At 49.1% G+C, this 27,917-nt stretch overlaps 9 protein-coding genes and 1 non-coding gene across 10 annotated transcripts; 4 read left to right on the top strand and 6 right to left on the bottom strand.

Moving 5' to 3' along the window:
* Positions 1-273: 273 nt before the first annotated feature.
* KY384_006497 (uncharacterized protein) lies at positions 274-6,624 on the bottom strand (the record flags this gene model as incomplete). Its single annotated transcript, XM_044814991.1, has 3 exons — positions 274-2,824; positions 3,153-5,550; positions 5,742-6,624. 3 exons carry the CDS (start codon positions 6,622-6,624, stop codon positions 274-276), a joined length of 5,832 nt encoding a protein of 1,943 aa, XP_044668091.1.
* A 397-nt stretch (positions 6,625-7,021) lies between these two features.
* Positions 7,022-7,540, top strand: KY384_006496 (uncharacterized protein; the record flags this gene model as incomplete). Its single annotated transcript, XM_044814990.1, has 3 exons — positions 7,022-7,080; positions 7,130-7,240; positions 7,408-7,540. The coding sequence occupies 3 exons, from the start codon at positions 7,022-7,024 to the stop codon at positions 7,538-7,540; spliced, it is 303 nt and encodes a 100-aa protein (XP_044668090.1).
* Positions 7,541-8,252: 712 nt separating this feature from the next.
* KY384_006495 (uncharacterized protein) lies at positions 8,253-13,013 on the top strand (the record flags this gene model as incomplete). Its single annotated transcript, XM_044814989.1, has 3 exons — positions 8,253-8,415; positions 8,509-12,655; positions 12,710-13,013. 3 exons carry the CDS (start codon positions 8,253-8,255, stop codon positions 13,011-13,013), a joined length of 4,614 nt encoding a protein of 1,537 aa, XP_044668089.1.
* A 1,521-nt stretch (positions 13,014-14,534) lies between these two features.
* Positions 14,535-16,292, bottom strand: KY384_006494 (uncharacterized protein; the record flags this gene model as incomplete). Its single annotated transcript, XM_044814988.1, has 2 exons — positions 14,535-15,785; positions 15,870-16,292. 2 exons carry the CDS (start codon positions 16,290-16,292, stop codon positions 14,535-14,537), a joined length of 1,674 nt encoding a protein of 557 aa, XP_044668088.1.
* Positions 16,293-16,708: 416 nt separating this feature from the next.
* On the top strand, positions 16,709-18,099 carry KY384_006493 (uncharacterized protein; the record flags this gene model as incomplete). Its single annotated transcript, XM_044814987.1, has 2 exons — positions 16,709-16,738; positions 16,921-18,099. 2 exons carry the CDS (start codon positions 16,709-16,711, stop codon positions 18,097-18,099), a joined length of 1,209 nt encoding a protein of 402 aa, XP_044668087.1.
* Positions 18,100-18,356: 257 nt separating this feature from the next.
* Positions 18,357-22,424, bottom strand: KY384_006492 (uncharacterized protein; the record flags this gene model as incomplete). Its single annotated transcript, XM_044814986.1, has 5 exons — positions 18,357-19,187; positions 19,247-19,600; positions 19,650-21,034; positions 21,095-22,344; positions 22,402-22,424. 5 exons carry the CDS (start codon positions 22,422-22,424, stop codon positions 18,357-18,359), a joined length of 3,843 nt encoding a protein of 1,280 aa, XP_044668086.1.
* Positions 22,425-22,516: 92 nt separating this feature from the next.
* Positions 22,517-23,848, top strand: KY384_006491 (uncharacterized protein; the record flags this gene model as incomplete). Its single annotated transcript, XM_044814985.1, has 2 exons — positions 22,517-22,540; positions 22,718-23,848. 2 exons carry the CDS (start codon positions 22,517-22,519, stop codon positions 23,846-23,848), a joined length of 1,155 nt encoding a protein of 384 aa, XP_044668085.1.
* Positions 23,849-23,993: 145 nt separating this feature from the next.
* On the bottom strand, positions 23,994-24,715 carry KY384_006490 (uncharacterized protein; the record flags this gene model as incomplete). The annotated part of the gene is made up of 2 exons (XM_044814984.1): positions 23,994-24,302; positions 24,353-24,715. 2 exons carry the CDS (start codon positions 24,713-24,715, stop codon positions 23,994-23,996), a joined length of 672 nt encoding a protein of 223 aa, XP_044668084.1.
* A 508-nt stretch (positions 24,716-25,223) lies between these two features.
* On the bottom strand, positions 25,224-25,308 carry KY384_006489. The gene has a single exon. It is a non-coding gene; the product is annotated as a tRNA-Thr (tRNA).
* A 371-nt stretch (positions 25,309-25,679) lies between these two features.
* On the bottom strand, positions 25,680-27,119 carry KY384_006488 (uncharacterized protein; the record flags this gene model as incomplete). Its single annotated transcript, XM_044814983.1, has 5 exons — positions 25,680-26,375; positions 26,426-26,806; positions 26,866-26,901; positions 26,956-27,023; positions 27,080-27,119. 5 exons carry the CDS (start codon positions 27,117-27,119, stop codon positions 25,680-25,682), a joined length of 1,221 nt encoding a protein of 406 aa, XP_044668083.1.
* Positions 27,120-27,917: the final 798 nt, after the last annotated feature.

Raw genomic sequence — 27,917 nt, 5'->3', positions numbered from 1 at the left:
ACGTTGGGAAATAGCTTGGATGGTTGAGCGGCGACGGTCATCAGCGTTGGCGTTTTGATATACATTCCAATGGTGAAGGTATCAGCATCTCGCGAGCGCCTTGTGCTTTCGAAAAGAAAGACCAGAGTGGATAGAGGGGGGCCGTTTGATCACATCAGAAAGTGATATGTAGATATGGCATTCAAGTCGATACAGGGCGTAGTTTGACGACCCCTGACACCAGGGTTTGGGTATAAAAAAGCGCTAATGTATCAATCATGATTTCACTTTTCATCACATTCTTTTCCTATCCTTCTTTTCTTTTCGCTTTCCCTTGACTTTGACACTACCTCCCTTCCTGCCCCCGTCTTTTCCCTTCTTCCACATCCGCCCTTCGACTCTTTCCCTTCTATCATCCAACGCCTTTTTTTCTTTTCCACTCAACTTTCCCCCCTTCGCCTTCGCCTTTCCACCGCCCTGCACCCCATTCAACTCCACAAATCCTGCCTTCTTCGCCTGCAGCTTCTCCTTTTCGGATTCAAACCATGTCCGCCTAGCTCGCGCTTTGATCTCAGCCTCGTGCTCAATAAGATTTTCGCCCTTTCGAACATGCATTTCTCCTTGAGCAAGCAGCCGCTCTTCTTTCTCCTCTCGTAGGATATCATCGACCTCATGCTCCAGGGAATCTACTTGTTGCTGGCTTGCGTCAACGAGTTCCGGTTCAATGACTCGGCTGACTATCTTGGCGCCCTGTGCCCGTCCAGCCTTGACAGCCGCTTTGACAATTTTCCTATCTTCTTCGGCGGCAAGGGTGCAAGATCTTCCTGCGCGGCCAGCACGTGCAGTGCGACCGACGCGGTGGAGATAGATTTCATAGGTCTGGGGGGCAGAGTAGTTGATAACGGTGGAGACATTAGGAATATCTAGACCACGAGAGGCTAAATCCGTGGCGAGTAGATGGGTTGCCGTGTGGGAGGTGAATGAGGTGATGGCGGAGATACGTTGTTCTTGAGACATGCTGCCGTGAAGTTCGGCGGCTTTGATGCCTAGCAGACCGAAGATCACTCGGACGCGATGTGCTTCTTTCTTTTGGCGGAAGAAGACAATCACGCGGTCTGTGAAGACCTCCTTGCAGAGATAGGTCAGATGGCCTAGGCGTAGACCTTCTCGGCCTGGTCGTAGGCGTACAAATTCCTGGAGTAGAGTGCCGACAGTCTGTCGCTGTGCGTCTACTAACAGCCGCACTGGCTTCTTCAAACCCGCTCTGATGAGTTTGTCTACACTGTCTGTCATCGTAGCTGAGAAAAGCATAGTCTGCCTCTTTTCTGGAATAGTGGTCAAAATCTGATTCAACTCGTCGGCGAATCCGTCCTCGAGCATACGATCAGCTTCATCAAGAACAAGTATTTCTAGTGTTTCAACTATAAACGAAGGCGAGTTACGCATATGATCGATGAACCTGCCAGGTGTAGCAATGATCACGTCGGGTCTGGTTCTCAGCACATTCTCCTGTTCTCGAAGACTGAAGCCTCCCACTAGCTGGCAGAAAGCGATGTCTGTAAAGCTGGCAAGTTTGCGAGCAACATTGAAGCATTGAAGTGCCAGTTCGCGTGTGGGCGTCAAAATTGCTACGCGGCTGGTCGGTACCTTCTTAGGGCGATACAGCAAGCGCTCAAGTATTGGGATTACAAAGGCAGCAGTCTTTCCTGAGCCAGTGACAGCACCGCCTACGACATCCTTACCGAGAAGTGCAACAGGAATAGCTCGTTTCTGGATGGGTGTTGGAGTAGAGAAGCCCGCGGATGTCAAACCACGGAGGATTGGGCGTGATAGCGAAAAAGGCTGGAATGACTTTGAGTCAGCTGGCTTTGCGGGTCTCTTGGTAGAGTATGCATCTCCTTGGTCAAAGAAAGAATCACGTTTAGCTTGCTCTAAAGCATCAACAGAATCTTCTGCGGCGGATCCAGAGCCATCGTCGGGTTCTGGCATGTCATCTGCGATCCCTTGGTCGGATTCTGACGAAGCTTCAAGGTCGTCTTGACGGTCTTGAGAGCTCTTTTCATCTTCCTCCAAATTAGCACCCATGCCAAATGCATCCTGTGGCATTGTCTCCTCATTCTCCCCATCCTCCACCGCTTCATAACTTGTCTTCTTAGCTCCCCTTGCTCCCCCAGCTGTGAAGCTGTCGTCGCCTGAACTTTCAGATCTCTCTACAACATCGGAATTCGTTATTTTGGCATCCGTTGAACCTTGGTTTCTCTTTCGTTTTCTGGCAATGAGTTCCTCAAGGCCCAACCCAGCAGCAGTCCCCTGATTCCCGCCAAAGACCTGTTTCTTCTGCGTAGGAAGACCCCATGTATCAAGCTCTTCAATCACGTTTCGATCCAAATCGTGTAATTGGAATTCGAAATCCGAATCCATTGCTCCACCATCCTCGCCCTCAGCGCTAGACAGATCATTTGCAGCATCATGGGAAGCAGCTTCTCTCGTGTTCAAAGTATCTGTAAGAAACGTTGTCTCATTTCCCTTGTGTAAATTTTCACTCTTTTCAGTTTCTGATGTATTTCCCAGAGTAGCCGTGATTCCTGCGAACTCGCTATATTTTCGCTTCGTACCGTTAAACTTCGTGTTCGACTCTGTGCTCGAAAACTGCTTTTTCCCTTTCTCTACATCCGACGTAGTAGAATACTCATCAGAGATTGTCCGTGTAAACCCATCATTTACAACGTCGTCGAAAGCGATAGGAGCCATGTATGAGATTACCACTTTACACGTCACAAAAAATGCGAATAATTTAGTTCTCGGAACAGGTTTGCGGAAAGTTTTCCGAAGATTCGTATGGGCTCTAATATCTTCAATGTATATATTGTGATTTTTGACTATCTGATGCAAAGCCTTGTGGTCTACTTTTCTCGCTACTACTGCTGCTCTAGGAAGTCTGCCTTTCGCCTCCTGGACTGCCCGAGCTACTATTCCTTGTATTGGATCTTGGTACAAATTCAGATGCTCAGGTAATAATGCTATTCATTCTTCTCCTTACTCTCCAGTTTCGCATCATCTGCCTCGTGTCGTGTATTTTACTTTCAACACATTTTTGCATTGAAATAGAATTGGGTTTGCTGGATACTGGAAGCTTGTTAGTGTGTGACATGAAAGAGCATAGGAATACCCACTTTTTATCAAACTTCTTCCCGATCTTAGGAATAAAGCCACATTGCTTGAAACCATTGGATTCCAGGAATGCTTTCTTCCAATCCAGATCTTTATCATCGTGGTGATGAAGAAGGCTTAACACGATCGTGGTGATTTGCTGCAAATTCCCAGTCGACCAAGGAATGACTGACTGAACTCCAATCAAAGGTGCCATCAATGGCTTCATCCTGTATTCTTCTGCCAAAGCTCCCATCAATTGATTGAAGAGCGTTTTGCCGATGCCTCGGTGAAGGAAGCCATCCTTAACATAAATTTCGAGCTCAACGGTCTCGCGAAAGGCGTTGCTCTGCTCTCCGTACTCAATTGCCCGGCCGAACCCCACAATCACTTCCCGAACCAAGCGCCTGGTCTTTTTGAAATCTCTGGAGTCGCTATCTTTTAGGGCAACGGCGACAAGAAAAGGTAATTTCATCCTACCATCTTGCATGATTTCAGCGGACCATGTGGCAGCAGTGTCTCGCTCAAGTAGTGGAGTTACAACGGAGGTCTGTACGTAGTGATTCACAATTTGAGTGAGTTGTCCTGCATCGTTTGTCTCTACTGGACGAAGGTAGATATTGGCATCTGGAGCCAGCTCTTTCGATGGAAATAGAGGGCCATTTTGTTCTGCTAGCATATCCTTTCGTAGTGCACGGCGCTCTTGCCTGGTCATACTGGCACCCCCTGTTGCATCTATCTCATCTTCCTTTTCTGGCTCGCCATATTTTTCTCGATGCTCGATAAACTCCTTGATTTTATCATCAGTCGTCTTAGAAGCTTTGCTTGGACGTCCATCCGAGAGTATCTCTGGCAATCGGGGTTCACAGATATCTTTCAGGGGTACGTCTTCGACACCTTCCTCATCGAGGAGTTGTCTCCCCTCACGAAATGCAGGATCGTCTGTATCGACGACAGCAATAGCCTCGATTTGATCCAGAGATTGCTCCTTTTGAAATTGCTCAATGGTTGCACGCCGTTCTTCCGGTTTGTTGTACTGTTCTCGAATCGTCCACTCGTGCCCGATAGCGGCAGGAAACGGTTTTCCATCCCAGTCAGTAAGCCGAGACTCGTAGTTCGACATAGGCCAGGGAGACTTTGGTACTTCCTTTTTCTTGCGGGAGCTCTGTTTTGAATGGATCGATGTCTTATCTGACTCCCCTATCGAGCGACGAAGCCCGCCTTGTTTGCTGGATAACGCGGTGTTCTTTACGCTGAAATCTTTAATATTCCTGATGGCAGAATTTGCATTGGTGCTATCGCTTACTCTCTGTGTGTCGTTGGATAAAGCGACTTTTCCTGCCGTGCCTTGGCTTAGCACCCGCGGAGTTTTCGCTCTGAGATGAGGCGGTAATTGTGTGAGAGACGCCTTACTTCCAGAGACATCCGGCTCAATAGAAGCTTGACATTCACGATCTGCTGATGTAGGTTGTGCATGGACAGTCGGAGCTCTCATTTCATTAGATGTGACCGCCGTTGGTTCTGGCCGTTTCAGGTCCGTCTTAGAGCTCGCTTTCATATCACCATCATGACCAGCTGCGTCCTCAAGATTGCTGACATGCTTGTCAGCAGAGATTGGTCCTGAAAATATTTTTGCTTGTCTCTCTGGCTGCAGGTAAGATGATGACTTGATATTATCTTGACCATTAACATTGTTTGTGGTCACAGAAGGTTGGTGGTGGCTTGAGCCATTGCCGCCGGCAGTCGTGCCTGGCCTGCAATTTTCAATTTCGCCTTCTTCGAGCTCTGTCTTTCCACTTGTGATGAGATCAGGGTTGTTGCTACTGCCGCTGACACGTTTCACTTCATTTGAAGTATCCCCATTTTTCAATTCTTTTTGTTGGCGTTGGAAGGATCCCTTGACAGCACCGGTGGCTGGCTTACGGTTGTTGGGATGTTCATACTTCATCGTCTTGAGAAATGCACGAGGCACAGGTGCCTGGGAGATAACGTCAAGATCCCGCTCGTTCTGCATAAGCCAAGATGCAGCATCTGCAGCGTTGCCAATTTGATCAGGGGTGACATTATGAGCGTGATCTGCAGCTCTGGACCAACAAGACGACGTCTTGGTGTTGACGACACCGGGCTTCGCGCGGTCGACTGATGGTGCGGAGGATTCATTGGGTCCATCAAATACGTATGCATTTGAAGTGACCCATTTCTGCGTCTGCGCATAGTTACGAGGATCTACAATAGTGGATGGACTCGACGGAGAGGTGAACAGGCTTCGAGCCTTCTTGACTTCTTGAGCGTCCCATGAACGTGTGTCTTCGATTGCTGATCGATAGCTGAGAATGGCTGAAGGAACAGACTTCGATGCCAATTTGCCGACTTCAGATGGCTGGAAACCACGACCTTTAGTCGTGATGTGGCCTGAGCCAGCTACTACTCTCTCGTGAGCAAGAGCGGAAAATATCATATTAGGCTAAGACTACCTTTGACCGTGTATCGAGATTGTTCATCAGCTCCGTTTGTCTCACCTTGGCTGTGCAAGCTTCTGCTAGAATGATGTGTCGCTGCAGTTAGGATTGTCAGCTTTACCAATACTGGTCTCCTAGGTGGCAATAAATTACCTATATATCGCGCACGCCCCACCATCGTGTTGTCTGTTGACAGATAGTTGCACCTCCGTGTCAAAGATGATGCTGCAGACTTGAGATCTTGAAGATCTGGTTGAATGTTGACAAGTCGGTGCTGAGACGGTTGGTAGTAAATAAAGAAAGAGGTTTCGAATGAGACTTGACACTTCACTTTTGCCTTTTTAGCGCTATCCGGCCACCACCTTAAGCCCACTTCACTATCTTCGGTGCTAACACTAATATCATCATCATGCGGTGCTGAAGGGCCCCGGTATAATGCAAGTCTGCTTGACCTGACGCCTCTCTTCTTCTCCTTGGGCTTAATCTCCGTCTCATCTAAATACCGATCTGCAGCGGAAGGTAATCGTCCTCGCGTGTTGAGCTCTTTGATGCTCGCTATGGTGTCCTCAATTGCTTGAAGTATAGCTCTAGTGCGATCAGTCCCGTGGCAAAAGAGCGCTTTGTGTTGATCAGTTGGCCGAATTGTTCCATTGAACAAATGGCCTTCATCATTGGTAATGTTGCTATTTGCTATTGTTTGCACTTCAGATTCAACTTTTCGGCCTAATGGGCTGCCCTGTCTTCCATTCCTGTTGGTTTGGGAAAATGCCAAGCCGCTCGAGTCTCCAGGCAATGGCTTTGAAGATTGCTCTTCCATGGCTGGCGTTTCTTTGAGGACTCCTCTTCTGCAACAAGGCTTTGGCAAAGTAGTGTTGGAGCGCTGACCATCCATGGCTGGAGAGATAGGCGCGTCGCTGTTCTCACTTTGCTTCCAGTATGTCTCGATCAGGTGGAAACCGGTGGGGCTTCCATTTATGAACTCATTCAGAGGTCCCTCGGGATTTTTTCCAATTCCAGGATACGAGGACAGTCTCATGAGTCAAGACACTATTGGATCCATTAGTTGAGACTTCGAAGTGTCATGGGTTTGTAGTGCAAGTTTCGGCTCCATCCCTTGAAAAGATGCCTTGAGTGTCTATGCTGATGATTTGAAGTTGTTCTCAAAGATGGCTCTCTGCAGTCTAAGTATCTTGAGTGAGGGGATACTTGAACGCGAATCAGTGACAATACAGCTATCATCAGAAGGCACAACGAAGGACGAGCGTGTCTTAAGAAATTGAGTCCCAACACAATATAAAAATACACTTGGTTTGTGTGAAGTGACATGCAAACCAAGGGCTGGTACTCCATTGGGCCGCTCGATACCGGACTATGCCGTTTTGATGTTTCGAGTCTGCACCTCCCATGCTCGACAACATATCTTTTTAAAAAAAATGTTAAAGGTCTTACGGAAGGCAAGGTTGAAGGATAAGGAGATGAGGGTTCTTATGTTGTTCGTAACTTTATTGATCTATATGTCAGTTGATAATTATGAAGGTTAGAGGGATGGATAATGCTGGAAAATCCACGATCGTCCAGCGGATACTGAACGAACCCATCGATGAGATTAGCCCAACACTGGGGTTCAGCATAAAAACACTCGAGCACCAAGGGTCAGTACATGAAGCTGTCCGCCTCAATTACCATCGGGCTTAGCATCATCTAGCTACCGCCTCAACATCTGTACGATCAGCTCTTCTTTGCACCTCAGTCTCACTTCTCGATGCTGACAAACACGAGGGGATGTTGGAGGGCAGAAGACACTGCGGTCTTATTGGAGGAACTACTTTGAGAAGACAGACGCGCTGATCTGGGTTGTCGACGCAATGGACCGCTTCCGTATCGAGATTTGTCAAGCAGAGTTGGCTGGGCTTTTAAAAGAGGAGGCAAAGACGATCGAGGCTTTGTTCTAGTAGATCCTACTGACTGTTTCACAGCGTTTAATGGGAGCGAGTCTACTAGTTTTTGCAAACAAAATCGACCTGAAAGGACACATGTCGAAGGAAGAAATCGTCAAGGTCTTTTTGGCGGATCCAGTATTGCCCGTCCCACCACGGCTAACGAATTCAGGAACTCCGGCTCAAAGAAATCTCGACCCACAATTGGATGATCATGGAATGCAGCGCCGTGACAGGCGAGAACCTAGCCGAGGGTCTTCAATGGATTGTAAAGGATGCAAAAGACAGGCTCTTCTTGTATTGACTGTTGAAATCAGAGAATCAACAACCTAAGCTGAGGATAATAATCTCTCCTTAATCCTGGGGCATCCAGAAGACGGCTTGGGAGGGTGCCAGTAGCCGATAGGCTCGATTAATTATCACTGTACGGAGGTATGCTTTAGGGCTTCGGCATCGCATGCCGCTCGATCATCCATCGCGACTAGTCTGCATGGTCAATATCTTCGATTGTGTTTGTAACCTTGAGGTTGCCTTCTTGCGCGTAGATTGCATGATATTTACTGATGGATCAAGTGACCGGGCGCTCTTGCCAATTATGTCCTGTCGTTGCGACCATCCACCTACCCAAAGTTTTCGTTTTAGTCCTGCCGCAGTCAACGTCGAAGCGCAGATAGTAAACACAAACTAGTCAAAGCTTTCCTTCTTCGTGCTGGACACGATTGTGGCCATGTCCGCCACTTTGGATGATGATGGCTCCGAGGATGTTAATGATTTTCTAAAGCGCGTCAAAGAGCTCGGGGACCAGCGGGACAGGGAGGATGAAGAACGAAATAGAAGACTCGAGGAAGAAATCATACAGGGTCGAAAAGAAAGACAGGCTCGTAGAGAAGGTACGCAATCCTTTTGGGTACTAATAACATTGGTGTGCTTCATCGAGTTATGATGAAGGAAAGGGTTCCGCTAACGACAATAATGTGTTGAAGAGCGCGCGCGATCTTTATCACCCTCCAAGGATTCGACGGCTTACTCGGGCACCCCAGGCTCTGGTGAATTAAAAGAGAAGTCCGCTGTAATGCAAGGCATATCCCGCACGCCTTCGCTGCAGCCAAAGCCGCCCAGGCAAGACGACTCTTCCGACCCTTGGCGCCGATCAGCGTTCGATGTTGCAGCTTCAGATGTTTCACTTGAATCAAGGGAAGCCCAAGAGCCGGTTCAGGAAACCCAACCCCAAGTACAAGACCTCTCGAGCTCTTTGCCGGCCCTCTCCCGAAACGACACCCTTTCAGCGCAACAAAGACCTTCGTCGCGAGGATCCGTGACCACTGGCATTCGGCCCGTCCACTCTCTCCCTCCTCCCCAGCGGTCAGGTCAAGGTCGAGCCTTGGGCGCGGGCTTTGTCGATTCATCTGATGTAAAAGATGAACGAAGTCAAATCACAAGTTCACTGGCTTCAAAAGATCCTACATGGTTCAAACAAACACAGGAAAGAGGACAAGGGAATGCCGCTTTCAGAAGGAACCAAGGCGAAGTTTCGCCCAAGGCGAGCCAGAATACGGCCGTAGGCTTACCTGGCATGTCGAATAAGAGATACGAGCACAGAACGAATGCTCCAATGGAGAGCATCCAATTACATTCACCCACCGTCAATGGGTCTAAGAGCGAGAATAGTCCAGATTCTGGTCCTATTTCTGCGAGGTCTATAATTTCTGCTCGTGGATCGAAGGGCATACCTGCACCTATTCAGCCAGCTGATTCTTCGTCAAAAAACAGTCTCATTGCAAGTGAGGGCGAGACCCTGTCCGGTCGTATAAATACCATGTCTCCGTCTCAAGGCCAACTTCTCCCAGAGGTAAGGGAGCGGTCTGTGTCACCTACGAAAGGACTAGGGGGCTTTGTTCAAAGCGCCCTGATGAAGAGATCAGACAGTGTGAGTAAGAGATGGAGCGCACAGGCTACACCTGGGCTTAGTAGAGGCAACTCCATAGCCAGCAATCGTAGTGAATTTGAGCGACCGAGATTTCAGTCCGGAGGTCTTGCGTCTTTAGGCGAGCCAAAACCTGCCAGATTTAATCGTGAAAGCTTACCAGTTTCGTCTACTTCAGGGTCTAATTCAAGTCACATCAATTCTACACCGATATCCCGTAAGTCTGAAGGTATTCAGGATGTTTCGTCGAAATCTGCGGCCACGGTTGAGCAAACCACCCCAGCAGATAGCACGACCTATTTGCCATCTCTTGCTGAATCGCAAGCCGGCCTTATTCTGACAGATGCCAAAGACGAAACTGCAATAAGCCCACCAGCAAGTCCTAGTAAGCGTTGGTCGCCTCAGAAATCAAGCTGGCTTGAGAATGCTATCAACAAGCCTGAGTCTCCGAAGGTACTTTCACAATCCCCAACGAAACAGCAGCCTCCATGGATGGCAGACCTTGCTCGGGCAAAACAACAAGGGAGCATAGATCTTTCTAGAAACACGCCTCACAAGCAAGTCAATCCAGGAGGCTTGATGCGCTCACCTCCCCCTGGTGCAGGATACAAGGCCCCGAACATCGGAGGGCTACCACCAGGATTTACCGCCAGTTTCACAACAAGACCCAAAATTGAGAATTCTGAAGATCCAAGCAAGATACAGGTCTCCGGTGCGCTGACCGCAGATGACGAGGCAGCTTCAACTCCAAGTATAACCTCAGCCGCCTCCCAAACAAGCACAAGTCAAGATGCTGCACCTAAGCTAACAAAGGAGTCTTTTCTTGACGAGCCCAGCCTTCGTACACAAGCAATAGTAGCTGGTGATGCTACACCACCGAGCTTTACAGTCAAGCCAACTAATCTCAAGCCGAAGGCGAGAACGCCTCCAAAGAAAGACTTCCAGCCAGCACTCAAATCTAGATCTACGCCTCAAGAGTCAAAGGACCAAGAAGTCCCCGAATTCAAAAATATCTTTGGTAAATTGAAGCCTGCACAAGTCGGGAAATACAAAGCACCTGACGAGTTGAAGGACAATATTACGCGTGGCAAAGCGAACCTCGCATTTACAGGGGGTCCTAAGAAGACTGAGCACAAAGACAATTTCAAAGAAAGTATTCTCCGCAAAAAGCAGGGCATGATAACCCCATCAGCTTCAACCATAATTAGCAGCGCGGCGACCAGGGACAACGCCATCCAAGAGCCCGAAGCAATACAGAAGAGACAAGGGCTCATGAGGTCCGAGAATGTCGATATCCGCACAACAACTCAGTCTTCAAGCAATGCGGTAAATCAACAGTCTGAAATTATAGCGACAGGGCCGCAATGGCCCAATATGCCGAAGCCAGCTTCGACGAAGAAGCCCACAGTCAACTCTCCGGTTGGAAAGAGTCAAACTAATGTTCCCAACGCCGCTAATTTTGCCTCGTCTTTAGCCGGGATTCTCCAGCGAGGAGCCCCGCAACCTTTCTCGAAGGAAGTGACAGTAGGAGCTGGAGCAGAAATTCCTGTCTCTACATCCAATGAGGCGTCAATCAAGCTAGAACGGGGCCCTCAATCCAGGTCTCAATTAACTCATGCAACAAAAGCAAGAGCTCGCGGTCCTAAAAGAAAACCTCCTTCGTCAAGCAAGCAAGATTCATCCAGCCTTGGAAATTGTGCGAAAGACTCAGCTGAGAGTGTACTGTTTGGTTCAGGTAACCCCGCTGATGCCAAAGAGACTCCGACAGTTAAGCATGATTTTCTTCAGCGACCCAAACCTGAGCCACGGCCACTCTCCAACATAACAAAGAGCAACAACAATAACCGGAAACCATCCCTACCTTCTTCTCCCAGAAAGCCTTCCACATCTGTTGCGCTGTCAGCTCAAAGCTCGCCGACTGCACAAAGTCCTTCAGCTCTCAAATCGCCAAATCAAGCTCTCGAGACCTCCGCAAATAGCCATCCTTCAGCCCTACCTAAGTCAATGAAAAAGCGTACTGCGAGCGAAGATAACGCAAGATCCCCTGAAACAGAAGTCTTGAGAAAATCAAGCAATGTTCTTAAATCTCCGCCCGCTGTTGCTCAAAAGCCTGCTGCCACCAAGGTCATAGCTATGCCAAGTGATCAAATACAGTCTCGCAGCCCAGTAATACCGACTAGACCTGAAAATGATAGCAAGACCTCGGAGCTCTTCGCAAACATATTCGATGACACGACTCCAGGTAAAGTGAATATCAGGGTCAATACGCAAGAGGTAATCGATGCACGCCAGTCGAAGGAAAGCTTCCAGAAAATCAAAACTCTCCGTAAGCAGATCTTTCAAATCCTTGACAACGGCAAGACGATACCTGTTCCACAACTTCAAGAGCATGTGCTTTTCGAAGATGCGTTGTATCTTTGTAATCACGTCTTCGGAACGGCGACTGGTCAAAGGATGACCGAGGTTTACTTGTGGTGTGGCGATGGCATGTCGTCGTCATTAGTCGAAGATGCACAAATATTTGCCAAAAAGTTCGCCAGGGATAGCAACGGCAAACTTGTCATTATCGCTCAAGGCAAAGAGACATCCAATTTCTTCCAAGCCCTCGGTGGCATAGTGATCGTACGCAGAGGTCCAAGTAGGCACATCGACCAGTCATCTGATTCTGCATATATCTTGTGCGGTCGGCAGCATGCGGGTCAAATGGCTTTTGATGAAATTTTACTTACGCCTCAGTCCCTCTGCAGCGGGTTTCCTTTCATCGTCTCTACGGGCTCCGGAAAGATTTTCCTATGGAAGGGGGAGGGTTCGAGCGCTGATGAAATCGGTTGTGCAAGACTGATTGGCATGGATCTTGGAATTAGTGGTGATATAATGGAAGTGAGCGAAGGTTCGGAATCTGCAGACTTCTGGTCTGCGTTCGCCAGCACACCGCAAACCGCCACGACTCCAGACCCTTCTTTTCAGCACTGGCGAGAGAAATCTGTCCGTGAAACTTATTCCACACGGCTTTTCGGGTCAGAAATTGACTGGTCGCGGCCGAAGAGCGCTTCAAGTTTCATGCAATGGGGACGGCGCCCGAGTACGCCTTCAAACGACACGAACGTACCTTTGATCGCTCGTGTTCGAGAAATAGCGCCGTACTCGCAAGCAGATGTGTTAGGTGATGGCGTCGTTATTCTCGACGCGTATTTCGAAATATTCATGTAAGTATAGAATGGCGTGCAAGAAGACCTCTACGAGCTGACACAAGCGTCTAGCATACACTCGCTCGCAACTCTTGCTCCACCTCCCCATCGTCGGACATCGAATCTTTCGTCCTTTCGTGCTGCGCTGCTCTTCGCGCAAGAGTATGCAATTCTAGTTGCATCAGCTGAAGACCGACCTTTTGTTCCCCAAGGCTCTGTCGTTTTCTTCGCCCAAGACGACGCTTCGCTTGAAGATCAAGTGCCACAGATGCTCATATGGTCATTCAGAAAATGGGATGCTCATAAAGTGAAAGCGTGCAAAGTTCTGGGCTTGGTAGAAGCTCTGGAGGCAATTGGCATGAGTCGAGATGCTTGAAGGCTCGCCAGCTTTTCTCCCCAATGATTTGTATTATATAGATGGGACGTATTTTGCGGCAGAAACAACGCACGGCGATTCCTGCATTAAATGTATAAGGTTGTAAATTAGGGAGGATAAAAGCATCTTGTACATGACTTAGAACTATGACTTAACGGAGTGTCAACTCAAAGTCCCGGATTGAATGTACGATGTTCACTAAAAGACATTCTAGCAAGGCCTCCTGCGTGAGCACCGTGAGCTGGTATGAGAGCAGGATATCACCCAATTAGGCTTAGTAGTACTTGGGGAGTGGGTAACGAATGGATATCAACCATCTGGGTTTAGAATCTTGAGTACCGCTCGCCGGCCAACAAAGTGTCAAAGTTATCCTCGCACGACTCGGTATAATTACATAAATGGCTTTATTATGAGTGATGTGTACCATGAGTATGGACAGGATAAAGTCATGACGGTTCCAAGTGCATTGGCAATCTAGTGAGGCACTCATAGAATGAATGCCACAGCGCTCAGCATCACCTACGGACTTTAATCAGCCTGTTCAAGATCGGCCAGAGGCTCTGAAGTTGACTCTCCCGTCTAGCACTTCCGAGTTGTGCTTGAACAACTCGAATGAGGGGACTATAGTATCTCGAAGTCCAAGGCAAACCTAAGTCGACAGTGTCGTAGGCCGGATGGAAACACGCTCCAAAGTTCAGCGAAAGAGATGCTGGATCAAAATGCTTTATGGGCATAGCAAACGGAATTTCCCTTTGAGTAAGTGCGTTCCTAACGTTCATGTTCTCTCAAAGTTCTGTTATAGCCGAAGAGACAAATCTAAATGATGAGATCAATGCAAATTCAATAGAATTTCCGATGTATTTTGTGGACACTTGCCAACTTGGAGACCTTCTGAATAGTCTATTGTCGTATTGCTTCTTCTGAGAGTCGACATTGGTTTAGATTGCTGATGGCTACAGGTCTTCTGTAAGTTGAACACATGAAATACCATTACCATCCAAGTCTTAGCACGACTAGCTTTGAACCGCGACCCCTTTGGCAACAATAATGGTCCGCAATCCATGAATAGAAACCTACCTGTCTCGGTAGCCCAGCTATTCGATGGTAATCATATCAATTATTCTATTTGTACGAAATGTCGAATGTAATGGTTCATCGTTGGTAGGAAGTTGCTTGATTGTCTATGCCCAAAGTATTTCCCATGAAATTAGCTGGCTTATTGTAAAGTCTTCTGCAGGGGAAATTTCAGGGTCAGCATCCAGCTAATACCTTCTCCTAGTATTCTCTGCTGCCATTTTCTCCTGCCCTCAAAAGCTAACAAGATATTCTGTCCAATGCACTACGAACTTACACACTTGAAGAGGCACAAAGCAAAAGCGCACTTCCTGAAAATGAGCTTTTTTTCAAATTTACATATACAGACTTAGAGCATGCTTGAGGCAAAATCCAAAGGTGCTAAATACCCACCTGCTCCATCGTCCAACGCAGGCCTATGCCTCCAAATCTCACATACCTTTGTCTTCAACCCTTCCGCTTTCCAGTAGACACAGGTGCACTAATTTCCCTTCTCTCACCCTCTCTCACGCTTCCTCTACCGGGCGTACCACCTATACCAACGGCAAAACTCCTCGCTCGCCCTCTCCGCTGTCGGATCCGTTCGAGTGCCTCCTCTCGACTGATTCCGCCTGGTGTGTTTGGTGCCGGACTGAAAACAGGGTCGTCCGCCTTCAGTGGCACCGTCGACGTGCTCGTGGTGAAGTGACTAACAGTACGAGGCGGTTGTTGCAGCGTCGTTGCTTCGGGGAGCGGTCGGGGGGTCTGTGGTAGGTGACCGTGATGTGTGGCTGGTGGAGATTGGGTACTTTGGCACTTTTGTGGGGGTGTGGATGGTCGATTGTCTGCTATGACATTGCATGCGTTGACAAGGAATTCGGGTCGGATAGGCGAAGGGGCCTTTGAGAATGTACCACTGGTAGGTGAAAAAGTGAGGAGCCCTTCCTCGGACGGCTGTTCTGCATCGTCATCCATTGCTGTCATCGTTGGGACAGTGGATGATATTGTGGGTCCTTCCTTTGTGGATTCGACAGAAATTGGGTTGCCAGTGTTGTATTTCCCCGAGTCTTCTTGAATTTGCCGTGCGAATGAGTTGTCATGAACGTATTCTACGCCTTGCATCTCGGCGACACGACATGAACAGACTCCAAATTGGCATTCCATTTTCAAGAAATGAGCCTCGTCCTCCGCCTTCAATCGCAAACGTTTTTGTGACCGGAGGTCCTCCCTGAGCGCCATCAGCTCCGCATCATCCTCGACAGGCGCTTCCGGGTCAAAGTTCTCTTTCAAGCTTCCCTCTTCGTGCCGTCTTCGCTTTCTCGGGCTTGAGAATTCGTCATCTGCGGCCGAGAGTGGCAAGGCGATTGATCCTGCCGACGCCATTCTGGCCACGTCCTCTTGATTTACGGTCATCTTCAGCGTATCTCGTTCTTGTTCAGCAATATCCAACCTCTTCCGCAAGGCGTCCACTTCCTCCTGTAGGCCTGCTAGTTCGCCTTTTGCTTGAAGAGCTTCTTGCTCAATAACGTCTTTCTTTCGTCTATGCTCTTCGGCTTCCTCTCTCATGAGCGTAAACTTATTTCTTGCTCCTTTCAATTCATCTTGGCAATTGACCAACGTGCTGGATGCTTTGAATGCCTCTTTCCTTGCCCTCCTGATTTCTTTCTCATATATTTTACGTTCATGAGTCTGCGCCTCTTTGACTTTCTGAAGCTCTCCCTTCGGCAGACATCACACGTTAGATTATGCATCAAATCATAAGACCAAGACAAATACAACTGTATCATGAATATGCTTACATACCTGTATGTTCTCCAATCTTAGAGCAACTTTCATTTCACGACCCCTGCCTTCTTCTACGTCGACTTTGAGCAGCTTATTCTCATCTTTGTATCTCTGACTCTCGCCCTCGGCCTCCTCCCTTCCCATCAGCGCTCGCCGCAAGGCCGCTTCGTTGTCTTTTCGCCGCTGAGCTGCCTCTTTTGCTAGGCCATTGAATTGCGCTACCTTTCCCTGCACGTCCGAGGAGCCGCGCATATGGCTGCTACGCCCTTGCAATAGGTGGGAGAATGCGGGAAGAGAAGGGGATGGCGAAAGCTGGGGTGTTGTGCCATCGTCTATCGGTGAGCGCATTGCTTGTGTTTGGTTGCGCTCATTCATGCGATTTGGGGGGACAGGATATAATGGTGAGCCTCGAGGTAAGAGATGCTCGCGATCTGAGTCCATTGATCGTTAAATCGCAATGGTTTTGCGTTGCAAGCAAATCTGTAAAACGCTGTAAGGTTCCGATGTGCAATTGCGATTAAACACGTGCCTTTGTTTACTTTGGGCAGCGGCAGAGCAACCAATTGAGGGCTACTTACTCCTGAGCCCTAGAGCTAAGCAGTCCCCCGAGCACCTCTCTTGGCAAGGGGCGCCGTAATCTAGAATTGGTTCTACATCAACACACGGTCTATCTACTTTTCCTGATAGATTGGTTATCTGGAGGATGTAAAGTCATAGGTATTGATCAACTATTAGGCATTTCTCTACAAGGTAATAAAAACAAGATCATTTCCATCTTCGTACACAAGCATTTTCCCGCCTTTCAACTGCTCGTTCCACTCAGTCGTAAGTTTATAGTCACTTCCAGTAGCCACAGAATGGCTGGAAAGACTCAAGAGGTCATCATTGTAAGTCTCCTGAGGTAGCCTCTTTTCTTTTCTTTTCCTCTCATCTACTCACTCAACTCGTTGGATGAACAACCCCAGTTACTCTTCCCAGGAATTAGGGATCAAGACTTGTATTCTGTCGACTAGATCGCTTGTGGTTGATGCCTTGCATGACTTTATTCGGGTGACGTTGACCTCGTCAGGTTGGAGGCTCTCTCGGTGGTCTGTTTGCTGGGATAGTTCTGAAACGCCTGGGCTGCATCGTACACATTTTTGAGCGTAATCCTACGCCGCTGTTGCATGATCAAGGCGCTGGCATCGTAGCAGGGAGCCATGTGCAAGCCTACCTCACCCGATTCGATCGTACAGATCGTCCAATTGCTGTCACAAGCAAGCTCCGTCAATACTTGAACCAATCCGGACTTGTGATTCATCAGGAGCATACCGAGCAGAGAATGACTAGTTGGGATCTGCTGTATCATATTCTTCGTGCAAATTATGATTGTGTTGGGAGCGATTACTGCCAGACCCCTGCCACGGAGGATGGCGAAGGGACGAGCAGCTATAACTACGGACGTCAGGTGCTAGGCCTAAAGACAGTCGGGGAAAGGATTCAAGTCGAATACGACACTACACAAGGCAACTGCTCTACAGCAACAGCCGACCTCGTTATTGCCGCCGATGGTCCCAGCTCTACTGTTCGTCGTCTACTCACACCAGAGATCCAGCGGACCTATGCTGGTTACGTAGCCTGGCGTGGTACTGTAGCCGAACATCTCGTCTCTCCTTCAGCCAGAGAAACATTCGTTGAAAAATTCACATTCTTCCATGCACCAGGCACGCAAATTCTTGCATACGTCATTCCAGGCCCAAATGGAACGCTTGAGCCAGGGGAGCGCCTCATAAATTGGGTATGGTACTGCAATTATGCCGAAGATTCACCAGAACTACACGATCTCATGACGGATTCGGAGGGAGCGACACATCGCTATACCCTGCCCCCTGATAAGAATTCCAAGCCTGAGGTACTTGAACAGCAGCGAGCGTTTGCGTCCCAGCTTCTTCCACCGCAATTTGCGGAGCTGGTACGCAAGACCGTAACTCCCTTCGTACAAGCGATCACGGATGTCCTAGCTTCGGAGAACATTTTCTATGATGGGAAAGTTCTGGTTCTTGGAGACGCTCTAGCAGGGTTTCGACCGCATACTGCTGCCTCCACGAATCAAGCTGCCTACGACGCTATTTTACTGAGTGATTTGATGGAGGGACAAATGGCGTTACAGGCATGGAAGCAGAAGACCATGGCTTATGCGATTGATATGCAGAGGCGAGGTGTGACGATGGGAGAGAGAAGCCAGTTCGGAAGACACCCTTTTGCCTAAGCCAGTTGGAATAGGTAGAGAAAGGAGGGCGACTGCTCTCACCAGCATGTTAGATGTGCAAGCAAAAACAAGTTAAATAATGCCGAGAACTTAGGGTTGCTCTCTTTCCAATTCACCTTTCGTAAGGCTGCTTCCTATCTTACGTATTAGGCGATGCTTTTGAGGCTCCTCACATAGGCATAAGAAAGTATGCCAGCAGCGCGGGCATCTCCACACTATTACTGCTCCCAAAACATCGTCCACTTCTTGAATTGCTCCTAGAAGATATCTTCAACACCACTCCACTCGCCTTTTCCTTGACCGACATCCTCCCTGACCTTCCAGTACTCTCCGTCATTTCGCCAAAATTCCTCCCCAGTGATATCGCACTTTGCTTTCTTAAACCACCTAGGTCTATGTTCTTCACCGTTAGTCTCTCGTTCTCTTCTTTTTGCTCTCTGTTTCTCCTCAACGCGGGTTTTCTCGTTAGCAGCCACGTCATATTCACCATCCTCCATGGCTCGCTGATCGGGGCGCAGTCGTGTGTCGGTTGGCGGCAGATACGGTCTGAGGCGGTCAGGAAGTGACATGAAGGTCACCACGAAAGGCGTGAGGTTGAATGGAATTTTTGGAGGACGCTCATGGGCTTCCCACACAAGGAATGCTTGGCTCGGGTCGGGACTTTTCATGCCACTAGAGGTAGCGGGAGGGCTGAGAGCAGAATCTTCGAAGCCAGGCGTAAGACGAGCGTAGATTTTGTCATTCCAACGTCCTCCGATAGACCAGCGAGTTTTGCCATCTTTGCCGCAAACGACCTTGCCGGAAACCTGATACGCAGAAGAGGCCTTCCAACCACGTTGTTTGAAGTCCAAATAGCAGACGTCTCCGGTAGTGTGGTTGCGAATCTCCATCGGACCGTAATTGTCTACTGTTGGGTTACCTGTGATGATGCCGACCACGGAAGAGGTGACCTTCTTCCAAGTGTAGAGCTCCTCCTTGGGGTTGGGATTTTCTTGCGTTGGCGTAGGCCGGACTTTGAGAAACCAAGTTCCAAGTAGGTTGATTTCGAACGATTTACCATAGAACTTCGATTTCAGTGCCGATTCGCCCTGTAATAGAGTGAGCGAGGTGTCAAATGTAACGTCTGATAAGAATTGAGAAGACCTACGTAGTAGTCCCATTTAGGTGAATCAGCCCACGCAGCACCCACTGGTGGATGATGACTAACTTGCTCTACAAGAAATCGATAGCCTTTGTCGGGGCGAACATATTCGTACGTCTCACCAAGTAGAGGGTTGAACGGCTTTGCAATACGCCCGATTGTCGAAGCGTATTCGCTTGCAGCGTACGCAGCAACATAAACCATACGCTCAGATGAGTCGCTGCGGTCAGCAGCGGTATCTATGAGATCAGTATACTCAAGGTCCTCCGTGACTCGCTGCAGAAGGGAAGTTGGCTCATTGAAAGACACAGGCAACGTCATCTTGGTCATGTCTTTGCCAATCATAGATTTCAAAATGCCCTGTGGATTGTCAACGTTCATTCCAATGTGACTTGTCTGCCATACTCACCCAGAGAGATATCTTCGGTCGATCATCATTGTCTAACTTCAACTTCTGGCGAATGGGGTCCTCGTATCCATGAAAAGAGGGTTTGATCTCTTCTCGTTTGTGATCTCGACCATCTTGCTCTGCCTTCGCAACCTCTCCATCCATTACGCTGTACAAAGGCGGACTACGTAGCGATTCCGGTTGAATGTCGACCACTTCAACCTCTCCAGCATCGACAGCATCAAAGAACTCCTCATCCTCATCAGAGTCCGAATCTGACAAGTTAGTGAAGTCCGCTATGGTAGACTTGCGCCTGCTCGCATCTTTGTTGCTGATTGACTTGCGTCTCCCAGGAACACTTAACCGTCTACTGATTTGGATTGTGTTTAGGGCACCGGTTGCTTCAGACACGTCTTGGGGCATATCACGGCTCTGCGGACGACTGCTTTCTTGACCTTCTAAAGCGTCCTTGAGCGCTCTCTTGGTACGCTTCCGCTTTTCTTCCGACTCCTCGATCCGGCCTTCGAGCTCCTCTTGCTCTTTCGCAACTCTTGCCATGCTATCCTCCCATAGCCGCCTGACATCAGCTTCGCGATCCAATCGATATTGCCAGTAAGCATCTCGATCACGCGAAATTTTGAGCAAATCATTCACAAGCCCTTGTAAGCTAGCCACAGCAGACTCGTACGTCGACAATGCTTGTAGGATAGTTGGATCGGAGATTGAGGTTGAATTTTCTTTATGACTTTCGGTTTGCAAAGCAGCTGAAACCTGAGAGAGGAGGCTGAGTTGAAGACTGGCAGAATGAGCGGTAATATTGAAGGCATCTTTACTAGCCGGCCTCATCTCATGGCTGCTCGCATCTTCACCGTATTCCTCCTCATCATCAACGTCGCCGGCTATAGCGGTAGTGCGTGCCTTTACAACCGGTTCTGCCGTATCCCCCGCCACACTTTGGTCCTGCGAGTCGTACATAGAGCCATTGTCATCGCCGGCAACGCTTGGCGGGCCGAAAGTAGATTCCTGCAAAGACACTCTAGATGATGTCGCCGTCAAAGGCACACCAACGGCTGTGGCAGGAGCTAGGTTGTTGCTGGTCAGCCTTGTACCCTCGGAGTTGCTGGATGTCCTCGCGTGAGCAACGGGTTTTCGAGAGCGAGCTTCATGCAACATCTCCTCTTTTCGCTTCTTGTGTCGCTCTTGCTTCTTGACTTCATCTTTGGACGATTGGATGGCATTGTTGAGGCTCCAAAACCACCGCTTCGCCTCCACTACATGGTTGGCTTTCAGATTGTATTTCACGGATGATTTGCCCTCAATGTCGAATTTGGTTTTATCCTGAGGGTCCATGTGCAACTTGGCAATTTTCATGTTGATCGCCCCTCGACAGGCTGAGCCAGCGTCATCTACATGAGTATCTTCAGCACTTGAGTACTCAAAGCGATTTTATGAAATGTAAAACATACCCTGATATTTATAGTAACTCAAGACACCGTCTTCAAGCACAAACCACCTGAGCTTCCATCCACTTGTGTAGTTGGTCCACTTTTTCAAGTATCCCTTCATTTCTCTTGCCTCCTTCCCGCCTGGAGTATCGTCACCGGCTTGGAGATTACCGCTGCCCAGAACCGCTTTTTCCTGAATGCCTCTCTGGGCTGCTGCTGCGGCAGGCGACTTTTTTAAAATTGCTTTGGTTCTCTCATCTTTGGTCACATCTTGCGGAAGCTTTCCTTTCCGATCCCTCCGAAATGGGTCGGCACCATGGAGTAGGAGTAGCTGGATGAGCTTGAAGTCTTTTTCACGCGCAGCATCGTGAAGTAGTGTTCCTCCCGTCTGCAGAGTGGCTGGATTCGTCGCAAGTTCTCCACCGTTGACGTCTAGGGAAGCTTCTACATGTGAGTCCTCCAGAACCTTTTCGAGCTGATCGTACTTTTGTTTAGCGACTAGAGTCTGGATCTCTTTTATTTTCCTCTCAACATACAATGATCTCGAAAGCTGCAATTGCTGAAAAATCTCTGGAGACCTCGCTAGATCAAGCGCAGTTTTGCCAAGGTAATTCGGGAGCGAGTCGTTGATTCCTGGCTGGTCCAGCAACAACCTCACAGTCGTCGGCCTCCCAAGCATGGAAGCTAAATGCAAAGGAGTATTACCATCTTTGTCCCGCGCATTCACATCGACAGCCGCTCCTGGCGTCATCTTCGCCACCGCAAGAACCTCCTCTACGACCGGAGGGTCGGCGCATTGGATAGCAAGATGAAGGAGTGTGGTGCCTTCAAGCGTTCCTGGGTGAATGTCTACAGACGCAATCTGCTCCCCATCTTCCGTTATAGGCGGCATTGTCGACGTGTCGGTCACGGCTTTAGCGATAGCTGCGCTGTCTCCACTTCTTAGAACCTCGAACAGCTTGAACATTCGGACTGACTGCTGGATTGATGGTTTCACGTCTTTTGTTTGGGGTTGAGTTGCTGCATCTCTTGCTAATGCGGCTGCACTCGGATTCCCTGCCTCGCTCAAGGCAGTGCTGCTTTTGTTCCTGTGTTTGGACGAGCGTAAAGCGCCAAAGGTACGGTGAGGGGTAGGCTCGAGGTTTGGAGATGGTGGACCAGAACCAGACTCGGAACCCGCAACGCTAGATACATCGCCATCTGTATTCTCTTGTTTAGCCTTGTCACGATGGAGCAAGGACTTCGCAAGGGCAGATTTCGAGCGCTTGTGGCTAAGGAAAGGTCAGTCCACTTGGTGTGGATTGAACATTGACAATGCCTTTGCTCACCTCTCCGCGCCGTTGTCAGACATAGCTCGTGCTCGCCGCAGCACTGAATTATATGCAAAGTAGCTATTGCCTCAAAGCAATGCTTTTCAAACGCCGGCGTGGTCGGATTTTCACAATGGCTGAAAACAATGCGAGGAAGGTACTCAGCTTCCGGCAGCTTTGATTGGCTAGATCTTCCCGCGGGCAACAACGTCATTTCGATATTCATCCGCAGACTTTGAGAGACTGTCAAAAGCATCTTCAATCACCAAGTCCCCAGCCGTAACTGCCTTTGTGTTACGTGATGAAGCGTATGCCATGTCGTCTGCCCTCTAAGTCAAATTCCCAATTATTCTCCGTCTACCAATCCGCTCACACAACCCCCTTCTCAAGATGTCTTCACAAGTCCTCCCTGCGCTCCGCCACGCCTCTTCCCTTGACCGCAACAGGTCCGCCTCCAGCTCCACCAGAATCTCCCTCTTCTCAACACAGCGAAAAATTGGATCGTCGACGACGGCAAGCCGATCTCATGAGATCAGCACACGACATCCGCAATAGCAAAACCCCGCCAATTACTGGCAGTGCAAGCGGCACCGCAATGAAGAAGCGCTTCTGGAAATCCGTCTCAGTAACACAAGAACCCGAAGGCCAGAGCGCCCATATAATCCATCTCGATGCCCGGCCCGTCCGCAATCCCCTCACCAATCCTGCACAGCCTCTGCAAATTCCCGCATCGAAGCCGCATCTCGCTACTGCCATCGCCCTGGAATGGGATCATTTGACTTCCGCGGCGCAAGCACTCCGCGCCCATCTAATACCACTCACGTCACTCGCAGCGCGGGCGCAGGTACTCGAGCATGAGGATGCGCAGAGCGCGCAGGCCGGATATGCCAGGGGCGCTGGGGAAGGGCAGGGGATTCGCTATGAGATCATGAATACCCTCTTGCGATATTTGGACACCGACACGCTGCTTTGTTGGGCACCAGAGCAGAGCTCGGCCGCTACAGAAGAGGGATCAGGGCTACGGGAGAAGCAGGTAGAGACTGCCAAACCGATCCTGAGTTTCCTCACACAAGTCGTCTGGCCAGGTGTTGAGCTTGTGCCGGCGTTGTCAGATGGAAGTATATTGCCCAAGTCGCAACCAGCGGCTACGAGGGCGGTGGTCAAGGGCTGGATGGCAGGGTTACCCGCCTGGGAGCTAGTAGGGTTGGAAAGAGCGGCCCTTGCCGGCAAGAGTCTCAGTGTTGCGGCCAGATTGGTCGCAGAATGGAGCGAGGAACTCAGACTATCCAATTCAGAGGAGAGATTGACTTTTGGGGTTGAAGATGCCGCTAAGGCTTGTAGTGTAGAGGTCGACTGGCAGACTGGCAGGTGGGGAGAGGTGGAGGACAGCCACGATGTCGATAAAGAGGATCTACGACGACAGCTCGGGGCGGTAATTCTACTCGTCAGTGGTAAAAAATGTTGAGTGATGGCATTTAGCGGCATTTTATCTGCAGCCTTGCTACCGCAGGCCTATAATCTCACCGCAAAGGTATTGTGATTTAGACATGTCATAGACTCATTCTCATTATACTATACAACTCAAAAGCTGACAAATACTTTCTACACCCTTACAAGTCCTTTACCGGAGCTTTTCCTTCAGCAGTCCCACTGCCATGTTCTCTGACATGCTCCTTTCCGGCACCTTTGTCGGCCTCAAACGCTTTCACTTCATCGCTATTCATGAATTTGATCACATTGTCAGCTTGCCACTTCTTGAAGCTGAAGCCCAACCCGGTGTGGCTGTAATCCTTGTCATTCGCCTGATCCTTGTGATACTTCACCTGGATGAAATCACTGTCGATGGTGGCAGGGTCCAGTGAAAGCGTAACTAAAGCATCCATGACGGCCGTCTTGGGGATGCCTAGGAATGTCCAGGACTAGATATCATTAAGCCAAAAAGTTGAAGGGGAAATATGAGTCCACGAACCTGCTTGTTCCTAAACTGGATTAATCCCGGCTCGTCCTTAACGATTTGATAGCCTTCATTCACAGAAGCCTTGAAAAGTTTGGGCAGAGCAAACCACTGTCCTGCCATCTTATATCGGTCGTTGGCGTATACAAATTGATCGTCGTAGACGCAGTCAGACGTGTATCGCTTGACGCGCTCAACGGTGGGTTTCATGCTATACAAGTCGATGATGTCGTCAACGAGACGTTGGCGAGCAGGCGAGAGCGGTAGCGACTTAGATGGATCGGGGACATAGTCATCATCCGTCTTGGATTGGCGGACTTCGAAGTTCTCGCCTGGCGCTGAAGCAGGCACTTCAGCTGCTGCAATTTTTGACTCCATTTCGACTGCAGTGATGTGTCTCCGAGGAGTGGAAGCGATCGATGAGCGAGAAATCGGACGCTGGCACGTTTGAAGTGGGAAAGTATGTTCTAAACGAAATATTCTTTCTGCCTAGGAAATTACAAATCTTGAGGAAGCAATTGACGTTTTATACATGTGGCAAGCACCATGTCCCTAAGGAAGGTGCAGAGCACGTAATTTGCAGAGCACGAATACGGCTACCTCAACATATGTCATGACGAACAGTATATCATGACGTATTTAAGGGCAATGCAGATAGCACACGACTGCATCGTAATCGTACACGGTTCAACTTAGAACAGCGAAGCAATGACACTCCAGCAGAATACAGATTAATGATTTAAAAAGTTGATGATTTCCCCGGCTATGCAGCTGGGCCTTTCATAGGTTGCCCGGCTGCATGGTCGATGTATATATGTGGGTTAGAAGCCGCAGGATCTCACGTACAGGGGATCGTTAGAATATCTACAAAAAGAAACGGTGCCTCTGCCTCCACGCCGATTTGAACGACGGACCTTCGCATGTAGCTTCAGGAATACAAGTGCGACGCTCTACCCCTGAGCCATAGAGGCTATATTTGAATTCCGAGCAAATTAATGTTGGATTTCACGTGATCATTGACAATGAATCAATATTAAATATATATACGTAAACAATTTGTTGAATCGACAGAAGGCAGGCTCCCTTGGCTCGATTCCCCCTTGCTGTACCGTATTGGATCCGCATTCTAGTATGGAAGGGAACTCGAACGATTACTCGCTTATCAATTTAAACAATCTCATCTTATCATGTCACATTAGTATCTACCTCTCGCCTTGAATCTTTCCATTCTTCAGATCACTGCTTTCTATACCGTCTTTCTCCCCCAAATCCCACGGTAGATAATTATCAAGAAGCTTGTATCGTACAAGTCGCCCTCATTTCCATTCAAGCTATACATGCTCTAGAATCTATAACGAGCCTTCTGTGGTTGCGGCTGATGCAGAGGGGGCTGCGCTTGTCTGCCAGGTTGGCTTCCTGTAGCTCCAGGGACTGCGACTTCGTCTGGTGGCAATCCATAATTTGATGGCACCAGCGGCTCTTGCAGTCCACCAACATCCTTCTGTTGTTGATGCTCGCTCGGGTCCGCAAACGGATCCTGGTGCTGCTGCTTGGTGGGCGGCGGACCTGCTGGCGCGGGATAGGTACCATTAGGTGGGTTCCCGGGAGCTTCGTATGGGCCTTGTGTTTGTTGGGGCGTTTGTTGCGGGGACAGCGAAGTTAGCCGTCTTGCCTGTAACACAGCCCGTTGGTGTCGTGACATGGCGGTCGCGAGCTGATCGTTGGTCTCTATTAAGGTAAGAAGTGTATCCTCATCAGGTGCAGGTGAGTCGGAATTGATGTAAGACTGCATCGAGCGCGAAGCTGACTGGCATCGGTCGGCAAATTCCTTGATCAGGTCATTGGCGAGGACCTCTGCTGGGGGTGTAGACTGGACGAGCTGGGAAAGTAATTTGGCCGATGTTTTTGCTTCTTCGACGCGTTGCGCAAGTTCAGCAGGAGTCGGGAGACCTTTCGGTCTGTGACTTCTCGCGAAGTAATTTTGTTGCTGTTGAGGGTTCGTCGCCGGTGGAGGGTAGGCTCGAGACATTGAATGATTCTAGTCTCCATCAGTGTGAAGCTTCCTTCCATTGTACAAGCGGTACTGACACCTGGAAGCAGCCGTTTATCTACTTTCGTCTTCTCTTTCTTCCACATCTCTTTGAGACCTAGAAGTGTTTCATCTTCTGGCTTTTGCGACTCGAATGAGTCTAAAGTCTCCCTCAAAATCTGTTGGACGCTCATATCTCTTCCATCTCGGAGAAGCTCTTTCACTGTTGCAACGAACTGTTTGTCTATATTCTTTGTAAAGGATTTCCCAGGGTTGTCGGCTAATATTCGCACAAGCATGATGGCATTGTATTGTACATAAGCGCGTTGAAAGTTCTTCGATGAGAGGAATTTGCGTATTTCAGATGCAGCTCTGGATGCGGCGGCGGGACTGGACTCGGCTGCTTCGACAATCGTAGGTAGGTGGAGCACTTCTTCTCCCTGTTCTTGTGGTCAGATTGAGGTTCTTTGCGATCCTGCCGTCATCTTTCAGGGCGCACGGAATTGTTAGGTCCTCCTGATTCACAGAAAAGCCGCTACTCGCACCATCAGTATGTTGTCTATCGTCGAAATAGCCCATCATGACTGACCACTCCGCGGGCAGCTGTTGCTTCCGGCGAATCGCCGTTTGGGATGCTCTTCTCCGACGAGTTCGCACCTGTGGAGCCGGTCAGTCTTTGGACTGGGACGAGGGATGAAGGCCAGGAAGCTCACTGCCACGTCTACTTATTGAGCCCAACAATCTTTTATGCATTTCTGTCGCAGACGTAGATGAGCCGTTTGGAAAGAATGGCACTATGATATAAGTTACAGGTCATCCGTTGGTTGCGACCAAACGCCTTTGAAACACACGCGGCCGCTGATTGGCTGATGCAGACGCCTGTCTCCTGGGCTGTGTGCCTTTGTGCTCATTCATTAACAACGGACAATGCACTCACAAAACAAGCTGGGAAGAATGAAGATGAAAGATGAGCAGCAAGGGACTTATGTGTATACATTCACATGGCGTCAGAACTATCAACGGTGCCCGATGCTGCAAAGCTAGCTGACGCGTCGAATTGTCACGTTACCGCTCAGCCTCATATGCCCGCGAATCTTGGTCTGAATACTCAAGTCGCCGCAATGAATTCAGAGATGATAATATGGTTCTGCTCCTTGAAATCCTTTTTGAGACGCAGAAGACTAGCTCTTGCTCACTATCCCCTTGCCATCGCCATGCTTGACCTTGCTCTTCCCCTTCCGGTATTTCATTTCCTCATTTCCTAATACGAACCCAAGTAGAAGGCCTCGAGCAGGGCGTTCCTTCATGTCAGCTCAAGTATATCTGTATTCGCCGCATAAGACTCCTTCCTCGACTGTGCAAAGAGCAGTAGGCCAATTGAGAGGCTGGCATGTACGGCTTCCCACATGCGGTTCGACTTTCAGTGCTCTGGCGACACTGACGCTATAGGACTATTTGCCAAGATCTAAGACGCTTGCCCCTTTCTTCAGGAAACTTTCTGTTGGCAATTTTTGGTTGCACGCGTCATCTTTGTAATCCTCACGTTGCAAG

Source organism: Bacidia gigantensis (assembly GCF_019456465.1).
Source record: "Bacidia gigantensis strain McMullin 20006 chromosome Unknown contig_249, whole genome shotgun sequence".
Taxonomy (NCBI): Eukaryota; Fungi; Ascomycota; class Lecanoromycetes; order Lecanorales; family Ramalinaceae; genus Bacidia; species Bacidia gigantensis.
The sequence above is the reverse complement of the archived record's forward strand: the minus strand, read 5'-3'. Positions and strand labels throughout refer to the sequence as shown.